Below are 26,944 nucleotides of genomic sequence, written 5' to 3'. Positions count from 1 at the left end.
AACTTTCACAGGAGTAAAGTAAAATCTCCGGACTGCAAATATTCGGATGATCCACGAATGACAGCAGAGATTTATTTTACTGTCTCTTTGCTGGTGGCAAACTCTTGGTGCTTGCGATTTCTGACGCCCAGAGATGGGAACTCTAAAATAAACCCGAACTTACACATTGCAGTTTTGGGTTTACGCGCACTGTAGAGAGTGCTGTATTCCGGCGTCGCGTGTGAATGAACCCAACCTTACCCGCACGCAAAAGGAACTGGCGCGTTCCTCTTACATCTCAGCCTGTCCCAAGGTTTTGCAGGCTCGCGCGCCCTCGTACCCGGGCCGGGATGGCTGCGCGCGAGTCCTCCCCAGAGAAGGCGCGCCTCGAGCGGGAGGCGTGGGTCCGCTGGCGTCTCGGGCGCCCCTCCTCGCTGCAGAGCAGCCGCCGCCGCCGCAGCGCCAGGCCGGGCGGAGCCGGAAACCGCCGGCCGAGCCTGACCCGCTGCGCGGCGGTGCGCAAAGGAGGGCGCGACGCGGTGCGGCTCCTTCATGGCGCTGAACCTGAGCCGGAATGGGCCGGCGCTGCAGGAGGCCTACGGCCGGGTCGTGGCCTCCGGGAGCCCGACCGACTGGTGAGGGGCTGCGCCTGCGGGAAGGAGGCGGCTCGGCCGGGTCCGGGCTCCGAGTTCCAGGCTCGAGTCGCAACTTGGGGTGGCGAGGCAGGGCTCGCCCGAAAGGTCCGGCGGCGGGCTTGGGGGAGACTGCGGGGCAGAGGAAGGGGCGTCTGGCGAGCGGGGAGAGGCTGCGTTGCGTCGAGGTCTTCAGCACCCGCGGCGGAAAAGGAGGGCGATGGCAGTCCGTGCAAGCGAAGAGGGCCCCGCGCGCGATGCGGGAGTGGGATGCGCCCTGGAAGCCTGGCGTGCGGAGGGCCACGGGGATGGGTTGTGCTGGGGGCAGAGGCAGAATTGGGGGGGTGCAGCCCAGAAGGGTGGCTGGGGGCCCCTGAAAGCTGAGCATGGACTCCATGTGCAGGCGTGGGGCAATGAGGAAGCGGCCGAGCCGCGGTGGCGCAATGAGAATGGGAGGACGGGCAGAAGTTGCTGGAGCCAGAGGGTTGGGCGGGGGCCAGGAGTGGAGAGAGGTGGGGACGGGGCAACGCAGGTGAGTGGTGGGTGGCATTGGAGAAGCGGCTCAGGGCAGGGCTGGTGGCACTGGTTGGCCCACACCCCAGCAGAACCTCACGTGGGCAGGAAGCCCCCCAAACGCTGCCCTTTTCCGGCTGTTCTCTCCAGGACCCAACACCCTTTTGCTGAAGCAGAGGTGAGCCATTTGGGATTTAGTCAGCTGTGAGCAGCCCCGTCGTTGTCTTGCACGTTGTGTAAACCAGGCCATCCTGTTAAATCATTATATGATTTGTTTGGGAGGCATAGCATCTTATGGAGGGATAACAATGGTATTTTGCTAACCTGTGTTTAGCTTGTATGAATTCAGCCACGTTGTGTAAGGAGGAGGAAGTTCACCTTGACTTGGACCCATTTCTTCTAAAGCGTGATATAGATTGGTGGAAGTACGAATCGAGTGGTGATGGAAACTCTAGCATAGCTGACTGGAAACCCCTTATGGCCTTTTTGCAGAAAACAGAAAAAAATGAACTCACGATTTATGGTTTTGTTGATTAGATAGGATAGATTATACACAGACAAGAGACATATAACTTTAGAGAAAGAGGTAAAGTTATAATTATAACTGCTGTAAAGAAGATCAGAAGCCACGTCTTTGTATCGTTTTTCTTTCCTATTTTACTTTTTCTTTCCTTTCTTGCACTTTTAGCTTTCTTTTGGATTTCTTTTTCTTTTTCACCCTTACTTTATATTAGTTTGTATTCATTTTTATCTTCCTTTTTAAAACTTTTAATAAAATTATAATAAAACACTCTAGCATAGCACCACTCTCAAATTTTGCTAACAATACCTTCATAGCTAAATATGGAGGAACCATTGCAGTGACGGTGTGCCTTGCAGAAAAGAGGCCCAGCAGTGCAAAGTTTTGAAAGAAGTGAAGATTTGGGAGTTGTATTCAATGGAAGGAGGATGGATAAAAGGCTCTTTCGGTGGGCTTCACACAAGTTGCCAAACTGTAGATGGAGTTAGTATTGGGGGGTTTTTTTTCCTATTTATTTTTTAAGATGTATTTATTGAAACATTTAAAGGACAGAATTAATAGCTACATAAAAGAGACAGAGACGTAGCAGAGAAAGAGTAAAATATCAATAAATAAACAGTTTACAACTGTAATAAAATTGTTAATTAATTAAATGTATAGGGCTAAGTTTATTAGGTCATCTTAAGAAATAACTGGAAATCTCTTAAAACTGGAAACATTCTATTTATATTGATATCACTTCTATTTGTCATGGTTCCAAAGATAGAGGCGCGGAATCATGTAAAGAGAAGGGAAAAGGGTGAAAAATTGAAAAAATAAAATAAAAATGTGAATAAACCACAACCAAACCTAGCTTAGTGTGATATAAGAATCCAATCATTGAAGCATCAGGTCAACAATATTCTGAATCTGAAAGATGGTCCTCAGTCCCCAGTGAATAAAATAACAGTCATTTTCCTTTGTTGCTTTCAGGGCCCTGTTTACATACGAGGGTAACAGCAATGACCTCAGAGTGGCAGGGACTGGAGGTGAGTGAATTTTGAAAAACACTTCAATAATGTGTGGCTTACTTCTGCTTTTGGGCTGAATGGTTCTCAAGTCTGTATTCTAGATTGTCTGTCCTTGGGTTGTAAAGCAGAGGCTGCTTGATAATTGCTTTCAGATCCGAATGCAGCTGGCCCTGGGGTTTTTGTAGGGCATCTGTGGCATTGTCCTGGAATCTGGTTCTTCAGTGTGATGGTGACACACTCCTGAGTACCCACTAAGTTCCTAGTTTTTCTTAAGTTCCCTTTTTAAAATAATTGTTGGATTAAGAAAAATGAACATGAAGTACCGTGCTGCAAAGTATCAGCCTGATGCATAATCTGTATAACTTGGGCCCCAAATAGGCAGAAAGTAGAATCAGTGGGAATATGCAACCCTGTGCTTTGTTTATAAGTTTGCAGGTCTACTCAGAAAAAGACCAAAACTTGGGTGATCCTGAGTATCTTAGGACACTAGGAGCAACTAAATTGATTTGCCTTCTGCTGAATGGGCGGGTTGTAAACCTCCCGTAGCGGCCATTTTGTGAGATTGCCCATAGCGTGCTGCAGAATTTCAGACATGCCCACCAGCTCCCAAAGGTTGGGAGATCCTGTTCGAGAAGCTTTAACTTTTAAGTATCTTAAAAAATCAGGAAATTGAAATTAGCTTTCAATTTATTTCAGCTTATTTAGATACAGGGGATTGTGGGAAATGTCCAGCCCAGTCCTGGGAAGTGGATTGTGAGAGGTATAGTAGCAGAAATGGATTGTGGGAGATGTAGTTGCAGGAAGTAATATGTTACACCTTAAACATGCTACACATCTGTGTGGAGCTTCATAGGTGATCTGAACATTTTGAAAACAAAGGAAATATTTTATGCAATTTACTTTAAAAATCTTTTTTTTAAAAAAATGCAAGGAAAAAATGCTAATTAGCAGCCAGAGTGCCAGTTTGTATGTTAAATTGTATATAGAATGGCAGTTTTAGTCACTTGAACTGCTTATTAAATATACTTGTTTTGGAATGCTGCCTGTTAAGAAATTTTAGTGGATGGAATCACTGTAGCTTGTTGCATTTACAAAAATACATTCTTGCATTTTATTAGTCATTATATTTTTGCCACCATAATTGTAGGCAATGGGGAAAATCTGTAAATGTGCAAAGCCTACGTCTCTCTGTTCTTTCTGATTTTTTTTCTCTTCCTCTATGCTTATGCCTCTTGGCATAAATTGCATAGAATGATGCCCAACAGGTTTGTCATGATGTCTAAATTGGCAACCAAACTAGAATCAGAAGCCGTGGATTGTATCAGGGCTGCAAAGTGATTTGATGGGATCTGAACTGAAAAAACATGTATATGACTGTTGCTGAACCTCCAGGTGTTCCTTTCATCATAGCAGGTGGAATGTTGGGTAGAAAGATTACAAGATAGGGGTGTTTTATTGGCTTCTAGTTTGCAGAGTAAACACATGGTTTCATATCACCTTTTGGTAGAAAGGGGAAGTTTGAGGATGTTCAAATTCAGTTTTAAAATGGTACCTTTGGGTTAACATCTCTTTTAATCTGCTTTTTTTTTTTCTTAGAGAATGTTCTATAAAGCCACAAGGATAGAAATTATACCCCTGCACCTACAAAAAAGCATAAAGATCCCTGTTACAGACATTTTAATAAAAATGCAATAGGGAAAGGAGAACCCCGTGTTGATTGTATCTCATCTAGAAACTCCTTCAGCTTTTTTTTTTTTTTTTTTTAAGGGAAGTAGCTGGCAAAGCTGAGTATTGGGTGGTTCTTCTGAGGAAGAATTAACATTGAGGAAGAATAAAAATTCTGCAGTTGCCCTTTTGTTTCACATTTGCGATGGCTGGTTTTTGAGGGAACTAAAATAGGTGACTGTTTGAATAATGAGATGAAGAAGAAGAAAAGAAAACTGGTAACTGTAATGTGGAGGCAGAATAAGACGGGTTAATGGAGGAAACATCAAAGACTTAAGAGCCCATGTTGGCAGGGAGTGAGACTTCAGATGAGGAAGTGATTCACTGGCTGCTGTTTTAAGACTGCAGCTTAGCAGATGCCTGAACTTTCTCAAGGACATCCTTAAATATATTCTGGATCCTCACATTTCCTGATCTCAGAACTATAATGATGAGGTTCTACTACTTAATGAGTTTCCAAAATATTTTTGGCACAGTAAATGTTGTCTTATGCCTACTAAGTAATATTTTTAGATGGATATTGAATCTCCTTCACTAGTTCAGTTCATGCCTAGAAGCGATGTGTTCCTTTTGTTAGCTTTGCAATTCTGTGCTTATTCTCCTGATATCAACAATCACAGTTTATTATCCTGGTAACTCAAGGCAGATAGTGTTTGTCCCCCATAACAATGTGGGCTACAGTATTCAGAATCTTTCTTTTCACAATCTTATATGAGACAGGCTAGGCCAAGAGCTTAATACAGTCAATAAACTTTGTAACTGAACAGGAGTTTTAACTGATTTTCTTTTACTATGTCCATCCATATTTCTCTATGTAAGACCAGCCTCACTGATGTGTTGGGTTAAGTCATGGTCAGACTCCAAATAAGAACAGAACTACCTCTTGCTTATATTCATTTAAAACATGAGTACTTGTGAAGACTGTTAACTGAAAGGAGTTTCAGAAGCAGGTTATAAACTAAGTAAGAATCAGCAATTGAAAGAAAGTATCTCTAACATTTCATTGAGTTAAATCAAGTCCTGTCTGGGAATATTATGTAAATTAGTCTCTTTTAACAGTTGGAACGGATGGAAATTATCTTTTCAAGCAATGACCGCATTAAGCTAGATTTGTTGAATAAACCATAGTTGGCTGACCTCACACTACATGCCAAACAAAACCATAGTATGACTTAGTACAACATGTGAACCAGGCCAGAGTATTTATCTGCAGCAGGATTGAGCAACTTGGTCCAACACTTCAGGTATTGATTGGCTGGTTCTTAAGTGTAACCTAGAACTTCTGGAGTTCTTTCCTGGTTCTAGATCAATGTATTCTGTATATTGTCTGTAGATAATTCTTAACGTTAATTTGCTTTAACTTGACCTCTCATTCCTCTTGTCAAATAATGATATATAGATGGTGGTCTGGAGGAGATGGTGGAAGAACTCAATAGTGGGAAAGTAATGTATGCTTTCTGCCGAGTGAAAGACCCCAACTCTGGTTTGCCCAAATATGTGCTTATTAATTGGGTATGTACAATGTAATTCCATTCAACCACAGAAGTTAGAAGTTATTTTTTAAAAATATAGTACTACTTGGTTTATAAAAAGTAAACAGGTTTCAGGGTAAACTGACAGTGTCTGAATGTTCAGGATATAAAGACAAGTTGGAAACACATATAAGCCATGGTTAATAAAAAGTACTCTGGTTCACATATCATGGTAAGCCAAAACCAAGGAAATCGCATTATGGCTTAGTGTAAACATAATGTTGGACTGAAGATGAAGCAAATTATATTTAGGCTGCAATGAACATAATGCCTTGGGTGTTTATACCATTTAACCCCCTAGAACATAATTCTCTAAGCAAGCTGTATCAAATCAAGTATTTTAATGTTTGCATTCATGCGTCACATTCCTAAATATCTTTTAAAAGATAAAAATGCATTTCATGCTGCTCTAAAAAAAAGCTCTAAAGCTCCTCTAAATCCAGGGCTGAACTGTTAAGGAAAGAGTAAACATTTGATAATAAACTGACCAGAAGGAAAACGTCCTACCAAAATATAGGGCAGAAGTTGCAGGAGTCTAGATCAATCTCAGCAGTAGGAATTTTCAGCATTGCTAATCCCAAAGTCACTTGGAGACAGATGGCATCAAAATCCAATGAAATAATAACATCTATTGGAGAGGGCAATATGTAAGAATGAAATATGTAGCAAATGTGACTTATATTTGGATGTCTTTTATTCTCCTTTATTGACAAAATATTAAAATATTCACAGTACAGTTCATCAAGTGTGCAAAGTGGAGCAGGACCTGTGAAAGTAAATGTGATAATAAATTTGCTGATCTTTATTGTGCTGTAAAAGTATTTATTAGGTTTGGCAGCAAGAGATTCAGCATAGAAAGTGAAACAGAATTAAGGAAACCTGGGTGCTTAGTTGAAGGCAGAGATGAGTAGGCGTCCTTCGGAATAGACTTCTCAACGTAGTACCCTCCAGTTGTGTTGAATGACAACTATCTTCTTGCCTAGCCATTAACCATGGTGCCTGGAAATTTGGGGAGTTGTAAACCAACCTTTCTGAAGAGCACAAGGTTGGGGAAGGCTTGAGCAATATGAGTTGAGTCAGGTCAAATCAGCCTTTATTTGCGTCATTAACCAGCATAGATGAGCAAAATAGAATGTCCAACTCCAAGGCATTCTAGTTTTCCCCCAGAATGGACCAGTTAAAATGTTCCAGGGCCAGATTTGTGCATTTCACAATGCATGCAATATGGAACAAGGAGTAGTTTCTTTCAGGGCCAGGACATATTTGGAATACCATGCACCATCTGCTTAAAACAGTACGTTTCGGAAATGCACACACACGTACACAGGGTACACGTCAGAAATGGTGTGCTCTGGGAGGAAAAAAGGAGTATTTTATTTATGGGAGTGTCATATTTTTGAGATGAACTTTCATGTTCCATTTTTAAAAATGGTGGCCTTTTTATAGAATCTGGAATGCTGTACAGTATGCTCTTTTCTTTCCATTTTTCCTAACCTAAATTTGGAAACTAGATCTTGGCTTTGTCTTACAAGTACTTAAATGAATAAACTCTTACTATGAGTAAGTAGTATACCTTCAGGAATGTCATTCCAGTATGGCATTTCCTTCCCTGTCACCACTTGTATGAAGAATGATATGAGTCCCCTCTTTTAAATTCTCTGTTTTTCTTTTCGGCAGTTTGGTGAAGGTGTTAATGACGTGAGAAAAGGAGCCTGCGCCAACCATGTCAGCTCAGTGGCAAACTTTTTGAAGGTATAATCTGAATTTTATCCTCTCTAATCCTTTTTCAGTTGAGTGCCCTCCCACATGCACAGTTCTGCAGGCTTTTTGTGAGTAAAATCCCACTGAAAGTACACACTCACACCCTTTGATGATATTACCCTGAGGGACCGGAAGTTTTAAGGCAGCTGGTTAAAAGTTTGCTTCTTGGATTCCCTGGGATGGGGGATGGAAGGGTACTGTAATTGGAGGCTCCTAGTTGTATGCTATCCCTTTGTTTAGAATAGAATACTTGGAAGAAAAAATTCACCCACCAAACATTACTATTCTTGAAACTTTACCTGTACGGCATGTCTCCCCCTGTATTTCTCAGCAGCTCTCCAATGTTGCTGCAAAATAAGACTTCTGTCTCAGGACAGATTCCAGGTGGCAAATCTGTTTCCATCAGGCAGATGGAGGGATGCAACACCCCAGTAGCATTGGTTAGCTATCCGTGAGGTTATACCTGCTGATGGGTTGACACATTGCATCAAGACTTGGTTTGTTTGCCTATTGCTTAATGAAAAAAAACACACACAATCTGGCTTAGCATAGTGTGCCAGATGATTGTCAGCCATCACAAGCAGGAAATTATGCACTTCTTTTCTTTCAGGGTGCTCATGTGACAATAAATGCTCGGGCTGATGAGGATGTGGAACCAGAGACCATTACAGAGAAAGTGGCCAAGGCTTCAGGGGCAAACTATAACTTCCATAAAGAAGGGAGCAAGTTCCAGGATGCAGGACCACAAGCTCCTGTGGTGAGTTCTTCTAAGCTTGGGTAGGCAAGATGATGCCACTTGGTACCTTCCTTGGAATTCATTAGACTTCTGCCCCACCTGACTTCTGCTTTTGTAGATTAGCATTTTATAGCCTTGTCCTTGATAAGGTCATCAAAAGTTTTTGTGGGCCACCATGGAGATAAAGGGACAGCACTGCAGAGTCTCTAGACTCCATGGCACCTGTGACTCCAGAACAGATCAGTGGGCAGTCAAATTAAATAACAACTTTAACGTTATAACTTGGTGGAGCTCTTAAGAGATTACCAAATCTGAAACCTTAGGAGATTTGGGGAAATGACACCAAATCTTATGGGGTTTTAAACTAGAATGCCCATCTTGCAGGATTTGGCAGTTTCAGGATTTTGATCATTCAAAAAATAGGTCTTTTTTTCTTTCGATGCCTGCACCAGGGACCACCCATAGTAATTTTGTGGATGCTAGTGGTCCCAGACCACAGGTTAGAACTGTTGTTTTAGATTATTTTAACAAATAAATAAATGGGATACTGATATGCTGAAGTGCACCAGCCTCTAACATTATCTTTGTTTCCAAGAATGCCCCTGAGTTCCACAAAGTCCTCAACGGCATTCTGGGAAAATGGAAAATGGAGGTGAGCACTGCAGCCTGATTAGGGAAAAAAGAGGAAGATTATATACTTTATTGCATTGTTTTCTGGTAAAAAGGTACTTTAAAAATGGCCATGCCTGACATTAGACATTTTGTGAATAGGCACCAACCTAGCCCCCGTGGCAGTCATTTTCTGACAGCACACACTCAGGCTGAGCTTATCAACCCCAAAGGTTTCCCGCCACTGTATCATAGGTGGTGAACAAACAGGCTTGCCAGACTTCTGATGAAATTGCAGTTCAGGTCCTTAATCCACAAAGGGAAGGAGGGTTGTGTATGAGAGTTTCAAAATGGCTTAATGCCCTCCATGCCAGGGGCTGGTCTCTGCTTCACTAGCCTTAATGGGTTGAGGAGAAGAAGTATTTTGTTAACGTTTACTTAATTCATTGTCTGAGAGTTCCAAAAAGTGAGGTCTATTAGCAGCTTGCTAGCACCTTGATTAATAATTAAGCACCGTTATGACATCGTGAATTTAGTTTCTGTACATTTAAGTTAAGTAATGACGTAGTGAATTTTAAATTTTATGATAACTGAAAAACCTATTTACTGCTATGTTATTCTTTATACGCTATGTCTCTTTCTATCTTTTTTGTGTTCTTTTGTGGAGCTATTTATTTTATTACCTTAAAGGTTTTAACCAATAAATTATTAATAATTAAGCGCAGTTAAGCCAAGGAATTCCTTAAGCGGTGCAATTCTCTTTTGCAATAGGGCTCCGTCTATCAGAAAACAAATGCTATGTCTGAGATTAAAAGGGTCAGCAAAGATAACTTTTGGGCCAAAGCAGAGGTATGTATTTCATTCCGTCAGTTTCGTGTTGCTGCTGAAATATCTTTTGGGGGTTTGGGTTTGCTCGTGGCCTGTTTATGGCTTCCTTACATTTCCAGGGCTATTAGGTCTCAGACCTCGATGAAGAGCGAAGACAATTGGTGGGCTTGCACATAGGGTTAAGCCAGGATTTTTAAAAGGTGGATTAAGTGGGTCAAAGTGGCCTTGTGCACACATTATAGAAAGCCATAAGAGGTGGGTCTGCACTTCAGAGTGTGTTCCCCCCCCCTCGATTTGTAGAACCCTTCATTTCAGGTTTGTCAAATGCCACTCCCTGGGGACTTTCTTGTGGCATTGTGAGATCTCCATTTTGAAGCTGGGATTTGTGTTGGTGGAGGAGAAAGATGTTGTCCTGTGTGACCAAGTGGAGGAGGAGATTTAGGCTTTGTTCTCGGAGGAAGTACTGCTTTTCTGATATGCCCCAAGCCTTCTGGATGTGGGTGCAAGGAATAAATACTCAGTATTGCACTGAGTAACTGGGCTTTTGGAAAGCAACTCCTTGCTCTTTTAGACAGGGCCCACAACTTTGGCGGGCTGAGGTCTATCCATGTCAGTGAGTGATGGGAAGTAGTCTTCCCAAAGAAAAGTGAGCAGGGATTAAATAAAACGCAGGTAGCATCAGGACAAAAAAATACAGTAAATTGGATGCAATTTACTTTGAATTTTAAGTACAAGTTATATTTTATTTATTTATAAATCAAATTTATATCACCGCCCAACTCCCCCACAAGGAGGGACTCTGGGCAGTTCACAACCAAGCAGTTTAAAACCAATAAAAACATAAATAATACAGTATAAAATACAGTTATTAAATATAATAAAATCCAAGCGATGGTGGTATTATTTCAGCCTGTGACCAGATAATATTGGTCAAAGGTAAGACGAGGGAACCAGCCATCCCCAGAATTGACTATTCCCATCCCCACCCCATGCGTGATGACAAAACCAGGTCTTCAGTTATATGCTTCCTCTTTATTTAATAATAGTTCCCTTTTGTCTAATTAAAAATAACAATTTGGTGGCAACTTCTGGAGGGCTTTAGGGCCATAGCTAAGGATATCACGACACTCAGATTTGTGCATTTCTAATTTAAAAAAAAAAGCAATTCTGGTTTCCACTAGGAGGCATACTCCTCTGATGTTCTTTTCATGTTCTTCAGACATTTCAGTAATCAGGGAAATTGTGACATTATGTCTTGTGCTGAGTTCATGAGAACATGTACAAAAGAGATGCACAAAACTTATCAAAACATCTAGTTTCTTCCCTGGACTGTGCCATTTTAGCTGTTCCAGAGGTGTTCCATCTGATTTCTGGAAGTTTCAGGAAACAGATTGGCGTGGTCTTGAGCAGAAACCTACAAGTGCTGTGCATCAGCTGTTTGAAAGGTCCTTTATAATAAGAATGATTATGATAAGGCTGACTGTCTTACAATTTTAGGATTAGAAGTTATCCAATTTAACTGATGGACAGAGTTCTCTCTGAATTCCTGTTTTCAAAATGAGTTTGGTCTTTCAGAAAGATGAGGAAAATCGCCGGCTAGAAGAGAAGAGGAAGGCAGAGGAGGAACGTCAGCGTTTGGAAAAGGAGCATCGGGATCGGGAATTGCAAGAAGCAACTTTACGGGAGAGAAGATTTAAGGAGCGAGCCAATGAGATTGATGCTCAGAGGTGAATGGATCTGGTTTTCCTGGCAGTCTTAAATTTTAATTTAATATTTAATTTAAATGTAATATTTATCCCAGTGAAGCAAACTTGCCATTAGACCTTGGCATACCCTTAATAGCTGCAAAAAGCACATTTACTCTTCCCTTTGCAATATGCTTTCAAATATTACAAAGTTGGTAGAAAGAAAAGCTTTTAAAGATCTAGTACAGTAGATCTAAAAAAAAAAAAGCTCTAGCACAGAGAAAGGCAGCTTGGTGTCTTTCAGACATTTTTGCATACAGCTCTCACAATCAGCTACTTTGCCCTGTGGGTAAGACTGATGGGCATTGTAATCCAGGAGGTCAAATGACCTCCTTACATGGTTTCAAAGAACATTACTGTGGGCTGAGGAGAACACTATAAATTCTTCAAATGTCTGTGAACAAGATTGGATATAAGAGCTGTCTGTGACATCCATCACTCCACTGATTGCCAGGATTAATGTGGCAGATGTGGCGCTCTGGGCCAGTGTCCCTTTCGTCTTCATGTTCCATGTGCACCCCTCCCAAAGATGTGTGTTTCATGGAAAAGGACAATTGTCCTAGGAGTATAAAATTCTTTGGTCAATGATAATACAGTCCAAAAATTCCCTTCTAGAATCTCCTCCAGTTTTAATTTAGCAAAACTTCCAAAGATTGTTGCCAACTTGGTCCAGATTCACTGAATTGTGCTTAACTTTTAACTGCAATATCTAACATCTATCTTGTGTGTTTCATTCCCCCTCCCCCCCCAAACATTAGACCTTCAAAGGAAACCCAAAATGAGACATATGTGCATGCTGTGAAATCAAGTTAATTGATCGACTCTTTCATTTACCTTACCGAAGTGCATTTCCTATGAATACCAGTGTTACAGGCTCGTAGGAAGCTGCTGGTGTAATAGCCTGCACTAGTATCTTTGCCACACTCCTTTCTTAAGATGTAAATTCCATTTTAATGCACATCTTTAGATGTTTTGTAAACTGACCAGAAGGTATGGTTTGCCCCCACCAAATAGTTATAAAGATGATAAATTTGCATCACTCCAGACAGGCTCTGTGAGGTCAGAGCTGAGATGATGCATCTCTCGATGCATCTTTCAATCCAACAAGAGCTGTATTCTTTCTGGGCCAAGTTAGAAGTTATTTAGATAGAAGTGCTGCTCAGAGATCAACCTTCAACCCTCTTTTCACATCTCCAGCTGCAATTGCATTACAGGCTCAAAACATCTTGTCTTGCCCTCTCTCTGGACTTCCAGCAGAGCAGGGTGGTGAATTTATGTCTTACCTAGATGCTACTGAATTTCAGCTCTCAGCTTCCCTCATTACTGGTCATACTGGTAGAGGGTGTTGAGAGAATTCAGCAGCATTAAGAGAGCTGAAGGTTCCTCCCCTCCATGGGAGTTTGCTAGTTAGTGCATTGCTGCCACTTAATCAGCATTGTCTGTCTTCTGTTTCTGCCATAAGCGTGAGAAAGTTCAGTCAACATCTTCCTCAGATTTGGTTACAGAATGAGCAACCAGTCACAGAAAGTTTCATTTCTTCCTTCTTTCTGTTAGAGCAGTGAGTACATTGTCGGAACAATTATGTGCTCGATATATGTGAAGTGGAACGATGAGTTCCAGACTGTACAGCAGAGAACCAGAAACAGCAGGGCTCGGGGTGAAATGTTGAATGAAGCAATTGCACTTTTTCCTTTAGGGCTGGCTTCAGTTCACAGGCTCACAGGAAGCTCTTGGTGCAATAGCCTGCACCAGTCTCTTTGTCACACTCCTTCCTTAAGCTGGGAAACCATCTTGATGCACATCTTTAGAAGCTTGTAAACCAACTAAAAGGTGTTGCTTGCCCCCGTGTAATAGTTATAGAGATGATAAATTTGCATCACTCCAGACAGGTTCTGTGAAGTCAGAGCTGAGAGATGATGTGGGTTTCAATTTGACTAGAGCTGTATTCTTTCTGGGCCAAGTTAAAAGTTCTTTAGATGGAGGTGCTGCTCAGCAGTTAAGCTACAAGGCTGAGTTGTTGGGGAGGATCACTTGCGACATAAACCTTCAGCCCTCTTTTCACATCTCTGGTTGCAGTTTTCACATCTCCAATTGCAATGTGTATGTGTGGTTTGGTCTGCAAATAGCAATCCACCCTTTTCTCACATAGTCCAGGCAGTTGATTACTTTTTTTAAGGTTGATCTAGACAACATTATGAAACAATGTTTCTCAACAGATTCTGAATGAAAAATGCATGAGCAAAGCAGTGGAAAAAAGTTGAAAATTGTTTGCTTGCCATAATATATGCAGTAATTGAACTATATGGAAATGAGCAGGACTGAGATTTTTCTTTATTTCCTTTCCCTTCCCTTCAGCTGTTTGGGAGGCAAGGTTAAAAGTTATTTTAATTTTTAATTGCTGCTGAATTTCAGTAAATAGAGGGAATTTCAAGAGCCATCAGCCATATGTTTGGGCCTCATATGTGGTCATTGATTGTCAACTGCTGCATTACTGGGTTATTGTGGAATTAAAGTGGAATTCAATTAAATCCACAACTGAGGAACTGAATTCCTGACTGAGTGTGGAATTTGTTAACTTTAGTTAAACCCATATTTCTGCTTTGTTGAAGATGTTTGGGAATAAAATAAGGTAGTACAGTTGAGTGATGTTAGCTCCTCCTGATATACTTAGCTTACTATAAAAGAAATGTAGAAAGATTTTGACAGTTTATTGTATATTGGGCTTTATTTGTTAATATTAGGATGCTAGATTACAGATAAAGAGAGCCAGTTGGTGTAGTGGTTAAGGCATCAGGCTAGAAAACCAGGAGACCATGAGTCCTAGTGCTGCCTTAGGCATGAAGCCAGCTGGGCAACCTTTCGCCAGTTGCTTTCTCTCAGCCCTAGGAAGAAGGCCGTGGCAAACTGCTTCTGAAAACCCTTGCCAAGAAAACTGTAGGGTGTAGTCCAGGCAGTCACCAGGAGTCATAAACTTGAAGACACACACACACACACACACACACACACACAGAAGATTATGGACATATGTATATTTATTTTCTTAATTAGAAAAAGAATATTTTGAAATTTGAGCATTTATAATGAAAATGAAACTGCAGCGTTGCAACAGATTTCATAGTGGCCTCAGCCAAAATTGTCCTTAAGGACTCTGCTGTTCTGGATGGTACATCTCTTGGAATAGAATTCTGTAACTATTCTACAGCAACAGAAAACACCTATTTGCTTCCAGTGAGGTTCTTGTAATATTAAGGTTCTGCTATCACAGATCTGGTTTGTCCCTCACTTTTTGGTAATGGGGATAGGTGCAAACTTGTATGTGGTTTTTTGTCAGTAGAGCTTCAGATTAAATTAGAATTATGTTGAAGGACATAGCTATGTTTAAAATGTGTGCTCTGAATGGCATAATTTTTGTTAACCACAGTTTTGGTTGTTGTTTTTTTCCCAATCTTCAGGAAATTCCAGCAACAACAGGAAGCCAACTCAAGAGAGAAAGATAAACAACAATGGGTGAGGTTGGAAATGGTCACATTTTTTCTCTGTGGGTCTAAGTGTCTTTTTTAAAAAGAAATTTCTGAAGATAGAATTGCTTTCTTGCCTGTGAAGAGGACACAAGATAGCAAGGAATTCCTAAGCAAGTTCTGAGATCTTTCAGTGCTGTCATAAAGACGTAAATGCTTTTTATGCTGCTAATTTGTATTGTATTTAAAATGTGATAGGGAGAGTTGAAATTCTGGCCATCAGTTGGTTATTTTTCTTGATCTGTTGTATGACTTGAGTCAGTGGTCCATAGGAAAAGCTGTTCCTTAACCTTCTTCAACAAAGCCAAGATTCTTATTTCACTCACCTTGGTTCCATCACCTCTGCTTGACCTCACCATAAGTATAAGGGGTCATCTTTTGTTACAGAAGGAACAAGAAGAAGATCGCACCAAGAAAGGTTTCCCAAGGAGGAGTGAGTCTGTGGAGAAAGCTCAGGTACACGGGAGAAAATCCCTTGCCAGTCCAGCCTCATTCTTCACAGTGCCTTAGCATGGGGTGCAGTCTATATCACTTCTAACTTCTTCATATTATCTCTCAGTGCCTATTAGATCAAAGCAGGATAACTGCTGATTTGCAGAATAACAAATACAATTCAACAATCCCATTGCATTCTCAGTGCATGCAATGCACTGCATGCTTCATTATGAGCATTGCATGTTTAATATGGAAACTCTTGTAGCTGGCAGGTATGAAAAACCCAGTCAGAATTTAATCCACTTCACCTCTTCCTGCTTTGGCTGGGCTGAATAGTCATATAGATACATAAACCTTTCCATCCTTGTTTCTCTTTTGGTCTTGGTGCATCCTAAGGCAATCTTTATTTTCCAGTAACTAAGAAAGTACTGTACTGATCTTTCTGCTGATAAGAAAAACCTGTCTCTCCTAATGATTCTAAATACTGGTTGCAGTTGTTCAATACATAATTCCTTACCACGGTTTTCAGTATTCATTTTCTTCTGCTGTCTGCTTTTTCTTCAGTCTTGCATTTTCTTTTCTTAAGGATTTTGGCACTGGTTCTTCTGTAGCATTTTGGATCATGGCCACAAAAAAGTCACCCACGTTTCCTAGTCTATCCTCTTCCGTTGTCATATCTTGCATTGAGTTTCTGTCTGGTTCTGAAAATGGAGGCTAGATAATTTGCCATATTTTTCTGACTGAAGCCTTCGCCCCAGTCCTGTGTCTAAGACGTGACTAAAATCGTGGCTGCAGCTGAATTATTGTATTTCTCACTTCTTGCCATTGTAAATAACCCCACAAAAATGAGCAGCCCACAGACTCATTTCTACTTGCCTGCTTTTTGTTGATAAACGACCTGGAGATGGAGTTCTGATCCCTCTGCCAACATTTTTGGTTTCTTTGTGCAGGATGGGAAAGGAGCAGGTTTGCTTCCTCTAACTTCTGTAGAAAAATGCAGGAAGTGGTCAGGAAACCAGATTACTCCATCCCTTTTGGTATAGTGTGTGGCCTACAGAAAAACATCTAACGCCTATGATAAAAAAAGAGATTTCTGATTTGGACATACAGAACTGTTTACAATGAAACAGTTGTATACACTTAAGTATGTTGCTAAAAGCGTTTCTGTCCTTCCCAATCTTCCTTTGTATTCTCACTATCAGGAAAATCCGGAATGAGTTTAGTAAAGCTAATTCAGGCCTCCTCAACCAGCTGTCTTCCAGATTTTTGGGGGACTGCAATTACCAGGATTCCTGGCTATATGCAACACATGCTAGGCATTCTGGGAATTTATTTTATTTCAACTGCTTTTAAGCCACGTCCATTGCATGGTTGCCAGCCAACCCAATAAGTCTACGAGTGTCAGGTTCTGTTAGTATATGGCTCTCAAGCTGAATTTTCTTGAGGATTCTTGTCCACGCTGTTCTTTATTTACTGTGTCAGAAAGTGGATCTTTTCTTCTGATTGATGGTGGTAGTTCCTTGGCTTTTTCCTTTACCTTTTTGTGGAATTGTGATTTAGACTGTTAGAGTCATCCAGTTGCATGTGGGATTCTTGATAACTTGACTCTGTTCTCTTTCCTGTACTTCTATGGGTCTCCCATAGGAGCATGGACAATCTATTTGGGATTTAGTTTGAGCAGAATGGTTCCTTTTCTTCTTCACTTTGCACAGCTTGGGAATGCCTTCTCACTATCTCCATTCTGCATCTGTTGGTTTGTCAGGGTCTTTCTCCTTTTGACTAGCTATTTGTAACTGCTTGATCCTTCTGAACCTTTTCCATAGTGGAAGATCAGTGCTGTCCACAGAGACTTTTAACTCTCTGTATCAGATGTAGTGAAAACAATATGCAAAAGGATAGTGTATCATACACAAGGACTTCATCGGGCAAGCCTTGAGATCCCATTTATTCCATTTTTATAATGAATGAGAGATACTTTGTCCCAAAGTCTTCATATTTTTTGCAGTATCTCGAAAGGTATGTACCCTTATGCAAGCTTCATCTTGACCCATGGATGCTTGTTTTATCTTAGAGCAGGGTTTCTCAACCTTGGCAACTTTAAGAATTCTGGGAGTTGAAGTCCACACGTCTTAAAGTCGCCAAGGTTGAGAAACCCTGTCTTAGAGTAACTGAGGACCATGGCCTAGAATTTTAGCAAAAGAACATGGATAGTTATTACTTTCCTGTAATACTGCACATCAAGTAACTGCATATTACTATTTTTATCATCATCATCATCATCCCCAGTCAGTCCACTGCAAGATGAAGGCCTCTTAGCTGAATGTTATGGATTGTAATCTACCACACTAGTTCAGTATGGGTTGGTAGGTAGATATTTTTCAGCTTCCCAGTTTAGGACTGAGAGAGTGACTGCTCAAAAGTCACCCAGTTGCTTTTGTGGCTAAGGGAGGACTACAGCCTGGGTTTCCCCATTCCTAATCTAGCCCCTTAACAACTACACACACTGGCACACACACATACAACGAATAAATCTTTTTGATGGATGCCCGCATCCTGAGCTTTTCCTGCCAAATGAGTTATCGATCATCCCAAATCCTCTAACTGCAGCTCCCTTAATCCTCATTCAACATGGTCAGTGTCTGTGCTAACTAGGAACTGTGTGCTTTTTTTGATGTGTTGCCCAACACATCTGGCAGTGTTGGATTGAGGAAAGGATTTTGATGATTAGTAAGATACATTGGCAGTCAAAGGCAGCACTTTCTCCCTTGCATGCTAAGGCTGGGCAGTGGTGGTATATGTTGTTGCTAGAGTTCCCTCTTCCTTCCCATGCTTTTGATTTTTGTATTTCATCAGGATTCAGTTATCCTTCTGGTTTTTCAGGAAGCAGCATCACTAGTAGCTCAACGATCAGTGAATCCTCGTGAGATCTTCAAACAGAAGGAGAGGTCCATGTCTACAGAAGCAGCCACCGCCATCAGCTCCCAGCCAGGTATTCCATGGAGCAGTCTTAGACTAAGGAAGGCCCACAACAAGGGGAATCAATTACTTTCCCCAGGGATGGGAATCTCAGAACCTGAGCATGGCAACTGAGAACATTTTGTTTCTTCTCTGCCAAGCACATTGTGAACATTTGAAATCTTGTGCCATAATTTGGGTTTTAGAATTTGGTTCACATGGTCTAATGCAGTCCAAGAACTAATTTAATTTGACTAGTTCTGTGGCTCAAGTCACAAACACTATTGCACTTCTAAATAAGAATGGATAGAATCAGGCAGCTTGGTAGTAACTGAGTGGCTTAGCCAAGGTCTCCTGGTTGTATAAGAGGCACAGGTCTAACTGGTTTGTGTTCTGGACTGACCTCCTTTCCTAGGCAAGTTACGGAGTCCTTTTCTTCAGGAGAGAAGTCAGGTGGAGGGTCCCGTATCCCCTGTCCAACTTGCTACGCAAGATGTTCCTTCTCCTCCTGTTGTTCGTTCGTCTGGTCGCGACACACCTCCAGTTTTGCCTGTTCCTGAACTTGGTAAAAGCATTATATGAGAGCATGTGATTTCTGTTCCTTGATTACTTTTTTTTTTAATTGCAAGAGGTGCTTTTTTTTTTTTTTTAATAGCCAATGGTAGTTCTGACTCTTCTTCTCAATATCCCAGTTGGAAGATACACCTAGAGTTTGATTTACTTATTTGTTTTAGAAAAGTATAAGGCCGCCCGACCCTATAAGAATTCTGGGTGGCGTACAATAAAAAGCAGTCGTACAATACAATTAATGCAATTAAAATAATACAAGTAAAAAACAAACAAAAGAAAAACCCACTGCTGAATGCCAGACAAAAAGCAGCTAGTAAAAGACAATCATGGAGGACCCACCAGCCCCTCTAACCCAGGGCCTGGGGAATGAGCTACTTCTGAACACAGTCAGGTGGAGGCCAGACATACCTTCGGGAAAATGGTGTTCCAGAGCAGAGGCTATGGCAGGACAGAGTGTTCTCCTGAAAGTATCCTTGACCACCCATGATTTCCCCAGAGAGCTTAAAAATCTGCCATTTTGTGGGCAGGTTCATGCTTGAAAAATTTCATCCCCTCTCCAAAGAGCCTGCATGAGAAACAGGTTTTAGAAAAATGAAAGACTTTTATGCAAACTCTTGTGTGGGGCACAGATATAGACATCGATCATCTTTTTTTTTTCTGCTGTGTGAATACTTAAATTTCTCTTAGTGTAGTACAGCTTTTTCCCAATTTGAGAAAGCTGAATTTGACTACAAAAGCTGTTCCAGTCCAACTTTTGCCAGGCTATTTATCTTTATTACTGTTATTATACTGAAAAGGAATAATCTTTGCTTGGAACAGCTGCTGGTCCACTTGTATTCTTTATACCTCTTACACACACCTCCAGGCATTTCCTTTAATACAAGGATGCATGTTAGCTGGTCATGGGCGCATCCTCATGACCAGCCTCTCCCCATGTCCTGCTCTCGAAAGGCCTTTACCAAGCCTTTTTTCTTTTTAATCAGATCTGTGTCTCATTCTTCAGTAGCTAGATTTGCTAACATTGGAATAGACCTGAGCTGTTCTTTTCATCCTTATGCCAAAAAGAACCCTTCCCTGGTCTGTAGTTCCTATTTTGTTGCGGCGCAAAGGTGTAACACATGCAGCTTCATCCATCTATCTCAGTGATCAGCTCAGAGATATCGTTCTTTTCCTCAAAAGCTTGAGAAGTCTGTTGTTGCTCCTACAAGATCTCTGTGTTCAGTTTCTCTGTGTATCGTGTAATGGTGTGCGTGCATCCTGTTTCCTCTGTGTGGCCATTTGTGCAACCCTAGTTCTTGCTGTGTAGGAAAGCTTGCAGGGAGGGGAAACGAATGAGAGCCAATGATTTTGCATTGTGTGTAAGAAGGTTAATGTGTAATTAAAGTGAGGCATGAGAAGGCAAGTAAGCTGTTTGCTGTACTGAAAGAAGAGCAAGAGAGAGATGCTGGGCGGAGGCATCATGAAAAAAAATTGCTATTAAACCAAGGAAGGAATGAAACCCTGGAACATGAGTCTTGGCTTCTCAGCATCATTTCTTCACCAAACTGACGACTGAATTCATTTCACTCTCGAGAATCTGCTTCTGTTTTATAAAGTGGCATGGTACAGTCTCATTTGAAAGGTTAGACTTAAACTTATTGGTTGGATTCACATAATATGTAAACCATTGTGTGCTTTGATTTTGAGTTAGGGTGTTGTGTGAATCCAGCCATGAACTGTGGTTTGTAATGTACTGCTAGCTAGCTCAGTACTGCGTTCGCTGAGGCTTGTTTGATAAGTCTAAGCAAACAAATTGTGGTTTAACATAATATGTGAATGCAGCTAATGATACAAGTGGTTCCTCACCCCTACATTTACAGTAATATAGGTAGTCCCCAGTTTAAGAACAAGTTCCATTCCCAAGATCTGTCCTTAAGTCAAATTTGTATGTAAGCCAGAACAGTATTATCATATGATACTGGGAGATGGACAGCATACAAATTAAACACACACACACACACACATATATACTGGATAAGTAGTATTGTGTAATGAACTCAAACCATTGTGTATTTAACTTGAATTTTGCTACAGTAGGCTCCGTTCTTAACTATGGATCATCTGTAACCCGGATGTTCTTAACCTGGGGACTCCCTGTAGTTGTTTTATTTATGAAGCACTTTGAGATACATTTCTAAGATGATTCCCTTGCCATACGATCACAGTCCAGAGAAAATGTTGGCAGCTTTGTTTAGCTATTGCCTCTGGGTGGGAAGGAGAGGAAGAGTCAGAAAAAGGGGCGTGAGAAGAAGCAGGTGCAGCTACATGTCAATAGGCTGATCGGTTATAACGAATTGTGCTTCGCAAGGCCACTGAATACCCCACTCCAAATTTTCTTGGCTAAGAAACTGGTGTGATTTGGTAAATGGGAGAGACAGCATAATCATCATTATGTGTTTATCCCACCTTTTTAAAAATGTTGGATGGATGGATGGATGGATGGATGGATGGATGGATGGATGGATGGATGGATGGATAACTCAAGGCAGCAAACATAATATCCTGCCTCCTATTTTCCCCACAACAACAACCCTGTGGATTGGGCTGAGAGAGAGGGACTGGCCCAAAGTCATCCAGCCAGCTTTCATGCCTAAGGCAGGCCTAGAATTCAGAGTTTCCTGGTTCCTAGGCCAGCACCTGAATCATTACACCAAACTGGCTCTCCAGTTAACCTTTTATGTCTAACATATGGGCATATGGCCATCACCTCACCCTCGGATGTAGCCCACCCGTTGTAGTAATTTCCTCTCACCAACAGCCTTTTACACAATGCTGAACCAGCATTTTTAACCAATGGTTTGTTGAATAACTGATAGTTGCTTGTCTCGGGTCAGGAAGAGCAATTCCCAAATGCTGTTAGTAACAGTAACCATGCTCAGCTATATTGGGGGGTATTTGCACATTGCACAAAACCAAAAGCAAGCCACATTATGGCAAAATGCAATGCACAGACTCAGTCACTAAGGGCAATATAGGATGTCCTTAGCCCTCCTCTGTAGAAATCATGATAATTCAGAAAAGTGCATTAGATAGGACGTGCCAAAGTAAACCTGATGGATTGAAATGAAATTGAAATTGAGAACGCTTCTTTCAGGTGATTCTGTCAAGCAGGAAAACCACAAGGCAGGGGCTGCAATCTATCAGCCCGAGGTGGAACATGAGGCGGTGTATGAGGAACCCCCAAGCCAGCGGGTGATCTATGATGAGCCCCCCGAGGTTAGTCTCTGCTAGCAAAGTGCAGATCAATACAAATTGGGTTATTCTTGACCGCATTAGAAAGATAGTATTGTTGTCTCCTTTGCAATTTTTATTTTTTCAAAATATATGTAAGAAAAAATTGTACTTGTTATTTGCAATTTCCCTAATTTCTCTTTCTTATGTAAATGTATTTGGGGAAACCTACAAGGACAATATACGTTTTTTTAAAAATATAATTACTCCTATTTTACATTCGTGCCTTTCTTGTCTGCTACTTTCCTATGACATTCATTGGGAAAATAATGAAATATATGTGTTTATGTTCTGTTCAAAAGTTCTAATGTGGATTTTTGCCTGGAAGAAGATGCAGATGAACTCCTGTGGCTCAGTGAAGTCTGATTTGTCAGATTTTACAAAAAAATTCATTCAAAAATCCATGACAAACTTCTCTTATGTCCTTCCTTTTAGAAATTAATCCATGTTTCTATAAACTGGGTTCATATGCTTACATCAGAATGCGCCTTTAGATTTGTTAGAGCAGCCTTCTCTGACTACATCACCTTCCAGATGTGTGACCGTCAATTCTCAACCTTGGTTATGCTGCTTGGGAATTCTGGGAGTTGAGGTCCACACATCTGAAGCAGGCCTAGGTTGGGAAAAGCCATTTTAGTGAATGAATTGTAGCTGAAAGATTGATAGCCAGCTGATTCAGCATATCATTTTTCACCCTGTTAACTCTTCTTTTTCGGGGAACAGCCTGAAGATGCTAACTATGATTATGCTGAGACCTACCAACAAAACCTCAGCCTGGAGGGAAAAGGTGTATGTGCCCGTGCTCTCTATGATTACCAAGCTGGTAAGTTTGCTGTGTTTTACTTTCAAAACTTCCCCATATTTGCTTTCTAGGAACAGCCTGGCCGGGGGGGTGGGGGGTTCCTCCTGCTGGGAGAAGCTACAGTTTCAAAAAGCATGTTCAGAGATTTGGAAGCCAGAAAGCCACATTTTAGAGGCTTGTTGCAAGGAAAAAAAGTTACAAACCTGCAGCTTAAATGCAGTTTGTGTAGTATACTTATTAAAGTAAAGAGGTGTCTTCTTCATACCCTTAGCAGAAGCAGTAAAAGCTTGAAGTTCTGCCTGTAGAGAGTTAAAATGGGCTCTAGGGATGCTTAAATATGTAGAGTATATGAGTAGAATCTGTGGTCTTAGGCACAAGCATTGGGTGCAGCTCTCAAAACCTGTTCAATTTTTGCTGCTGGATTGTAACTTTTAATGGGACAACAGAATGAATTTATTAAATGCAAAGGAAGTAGCCCCTATTTATGTTTCATTCACCTACATTTAGCCCTACTTTATTTTTGCCGTGGCCCTGCAGGCTTCTTCTGTTACCTGTTGGTTGAATGCAGCCCCAGCCCGCTGCTCAAAAGCCACATGCAACCCTCAGCCCAGAAAGAGGTTGCACAGCCCAGATTCAAAGGATGAAACAATAGCATAGGATATTGTGAGTCTCCAGAAAGGAAGCCTAATAATCCACAGTGGAAGAATGAGCAGCTCTAAGAAAATAAGAGGTTAAATGATTAAGTACTCTGAGATTGGCATAAGGCAACCCAGATTATTACAGTTGTGACTTAAAATAAATACATTTCAAACATACGCTCAGTTTAGAGTCCTACTGGGCCAGGTAGCTTTTTTAAAAAATAGCACTGAGGATGTGGTTTGTTTCCCACCTTTCAGCTGACGACACCGAGATCTCTTTTGACCCTGAGAACATTATCACAAACATCGAGATGATTGACGAGGGCTGGTGGCGAGGTTACGGCCCTGACGGCCACTTTGGGATGTTTCCAGCCAACTACGTGGAACTCATTGAATAAGGCATCCTTGCACTGGGGGACAAGTGCAAGTAATGTCTGAAAGACCAACTCTCCTCAAATCCAGTTCTTGGAGGCAAAGCTGTGTATGATTTTTATTATTTTTTTTAAAGAGAGAGATGCCATTGCTTGTGCCCCCATTCCTGGCAAAGCCTCTGTATCTGCCTGATGATTTGTTTTCCTTAACAGGCATTCTCAAGTGGAGATAGACATCAATTTGGGCAATGCACAGTGCTTGTTCAAAGAGGGAGAAAGATCATGTAGTGGGAAAAGCACTGGACAAAACCATCCCCTCTAGACACACACAGACTACGGTACTCTCTGGAATATCAGCCTGAACTCTTTTGAAGAAAGGGAAGCGATTGCCCCAGCAGCGTTTGCTCATGTCTGCGGATCTTTTCAATCCACCCGTTGCCGCTTTGCAAGGTAGCATCAGAGAAAAGAATCTTACGAAATGCCTCCATTAGCATTAACTTTGATCTAGGCTGCAGCCCACAACCCACTTATTCCAGAGCGCTGCTTTGGAGAAAATGGATTGTGCGGAACTGCTTCGGAGGTGCAGCCTACTTGGAATTGCTCCAAGGGAAAACTGATGGAAACGAGTGGAATTATCAATGCCTTCTGCAGGGTTCTTTTGTGCAGCTTCATTCCATTTCAGTGGAGCCATTCTGTAGGGGAAGACTCTGCCCTCCCACCCCTCCGCCGCTTGTATGTAAGCTGACGGGTGTTGGAAGCTCTTGGAGTCTTTGTGGAAACTCTCTGCTTGCAGCAAAGCAAAAGGGTCTCCTGATAGGTCTCGTGAGAGAGGAGAATTTGGGTATCGACTCTGTCCCCACAGATCATGAACCAGTTGCCCCCAAATCAGGGCTTAGCACTGAGCCAGTGGCAGGCGCACACAGCTTTAACTGTTACGCTTGTGTGTCCATGCGGCGAGATTTGGTTTGGTTGATATAGGAGAACTGTGGTTCAATTACCCTTTCTGGACTATAGGGGTGGGGGGATAGAAATACATTAAATCTGGCTTCAGTAAAATTTGAAGTAATTTCTTCCTCTGCCTTTTTTGTAGTTTTATTTAAAACAACTAGAATATAGAAAAACATCTGGCAGCAGAATACATGAGGGTGATACCAGTTGTAAGACTGGATGTTAAATAACTTTAGGCCCAGTCTTTCCTACCACTTCCCGTCACGGTATAGAGGTATAATGTTTAACCCCCAAAAGGCAGTTTTTACATTCATTTTGTTTCTCTGGCTCAAGATAGTTTTGATGGGGTTTTCAGGGGCTTTTTATAACTCTACCCAGACAGATCAAAGAATGTGTTGGAAGAGACCTTCACTGCATTTAAACCAATTCCCTGGTCAGTGTAGGTATTCACTTAACCATCCCCAACAGGTAGCCATCCCACCCTTCTTTTAAAGCCTGAAGTGAGGGCAAGGCCATGATTCTCACTTAACCATCTTATTTGTAGGAAATTCATCCTCATGTTCATCCTGAATCTCCTCTCCATAAATTTCAGCTCTGGGATTCTTGCCTTGCTCTTTATTTCAGCAGAGAACAGGTCTGCCCCTCTTACATGACAGCTTTCTAGAAATGTGTAGAAGGCTATCATCTCTTCCCCACCTTTTGTTTTGCAAACAGTACGTCCAGCTCCTCTAATAGTTCTGCCTCAGTTGCCAGACCTATTGCTTGTCATCCTAGGATCTCTCTGTTGAGCCTGCTTCAGCTTTTGCCTATCCCTTTTCAAGTCTGGTGCCCATTTTTGGGTACAGTATTTGGCTCTTAAGTGCAGTCACATTGGCACAGAGCTCAACAAAGATACCCAAAGAGGCCTTTACTATTTGCTTAAGACTAGTGTTGCAAAAGTAATGTTATTTGAACCCCATCCTTCATAGCCTTTATTTGTAAAGCCACAGTGATTATGGAAACGAGAATTTAATGCAGCTGCTTTATCCCTCCCAGCTACTATTCCTTTAATAGCATTTTCAAACAGGAGAGTTTTAAAGATAACAAAACAGTGGCTAGAAACTGAACTTTCCCTTTTCCATTATACCTTTACCTATATGTAACAAAACGTCTACCACTCTGTAGGTTGTTGTCTTGACTTTGGCAGGTCAAGAGCTGCCCTAAGTGCTAAGTGAGTCAAAAAGTCAGTGAAGCTAAGGCAAAACTGAGTTGGATTTAGTTTGCATTTCAGTGGGATCGAAATGATGCTAATTTGGTCCGATGTATTTAATATAGTTTTCTCCATGCATTTACTAATAACCTCACCTTCTGCCCCATTAAAATTAGCTTGATGCCAGGCTTAGGAGGAGCTTTGGAGGTGGGGAGCATATCAAGTTCTTCAGGGGTCACAGGCAGCTTTAGGACTCAGTTTGCGCACCTTTATCCTAAAGATGAAGATGTTTTTTAAAGACACAACTCACAATGCAAAACAAAAACTGAATGCTAAATCTGATGTTTCTCCTGATTCAGCAGCTTTGGGAATAACATTGGGATTTACTTTTTTCCTTTCTTTTTTTCTTTTTTTAAGAACAATACAGAACATTTCCCTTTGCAAATGGCCACCACTGACCAGCTGTGATTTGCAGGGATTCTTGTGAGATAATTTGTATTTGAATTGTCCATCATCACATAGAATCATTGCTTATTTCAATTGCTTTTCAAGTTCAAATTCTCCTTTTTCTAGCCTTCTGATATGTCTGAAGATTTATGGTGGGAGTAAAAGCTAGTAAATTGTGACAAAAGACAAGAATTAAAATGAAATAAACCTA

General features: G+C 41.3%; 1 protein-coding gene across 5 annotated transcripts; it reads left to right on the top strand.

Moving 5' to 3' along the window:
• The first annotated feature begins 394 nt into the window (after positions 1-394).
• Positions 395-26,944, top strand: DBNL (drebrin like). 5 transcript variants are annotated; one of them, XM_088139081.1, is made up of 14 exons: positions 401-614; positions 2,617-2,672; positions 5,779-5,891; positions 7,589-7,663; positions 8,283-8,429; positions 9,789-9,866; positions 11,421-11,572; positions 15,043-15,097; positions 15,496-15,564; positions 18,424-18,532; positions 18,914-19,063; positions 22,202-22,323; positions 23,062-23,161; positions 24,037-26,944. In XM_088139081.1, the coding sequence occupies exons 1-14, from the start codon at positions 532-534 to the stop codon at positions 24,174-24,176; spliced, it is 1,449 nt and encodes a 482-aa protein (XP_087995207.1). In that variant the 5' UTR covers positions 401-531; the 3' UTR covers positions 24,177-26,944. The 5 variants fall into 5 exon arrangements, with proteins under 5 accessions (XP_087995209.1, XP_087995210.1, XP_087995207.1 ...); XM_088139085.1 differs by lacking the exon at positions 401-614 and adding an exon at positions 1,236-1,302; XM_088139083.1 differs by lacking the exon at positions 18,914-19,063 and having other exon boundaries at positions 395-614.

This window comes from Python bivittatus, unplaced genomic scaffold (assembly GCF_059951505.1).
Source record: "Python bivittatus isolate LINGU-HERP-01145 unplaced genomic scaffold, Pbiv_v1 ctg000320_np1212, whole genome shotgun sequence".
NCBI lineage: Eukaryota > Metazoa > Chordata > Lepidosauria > Squamata > Pythonidae > Python > Python bivittatus.
This window is presented reverse-complemented; position numbering and strand designations above follow the sequence as displayed.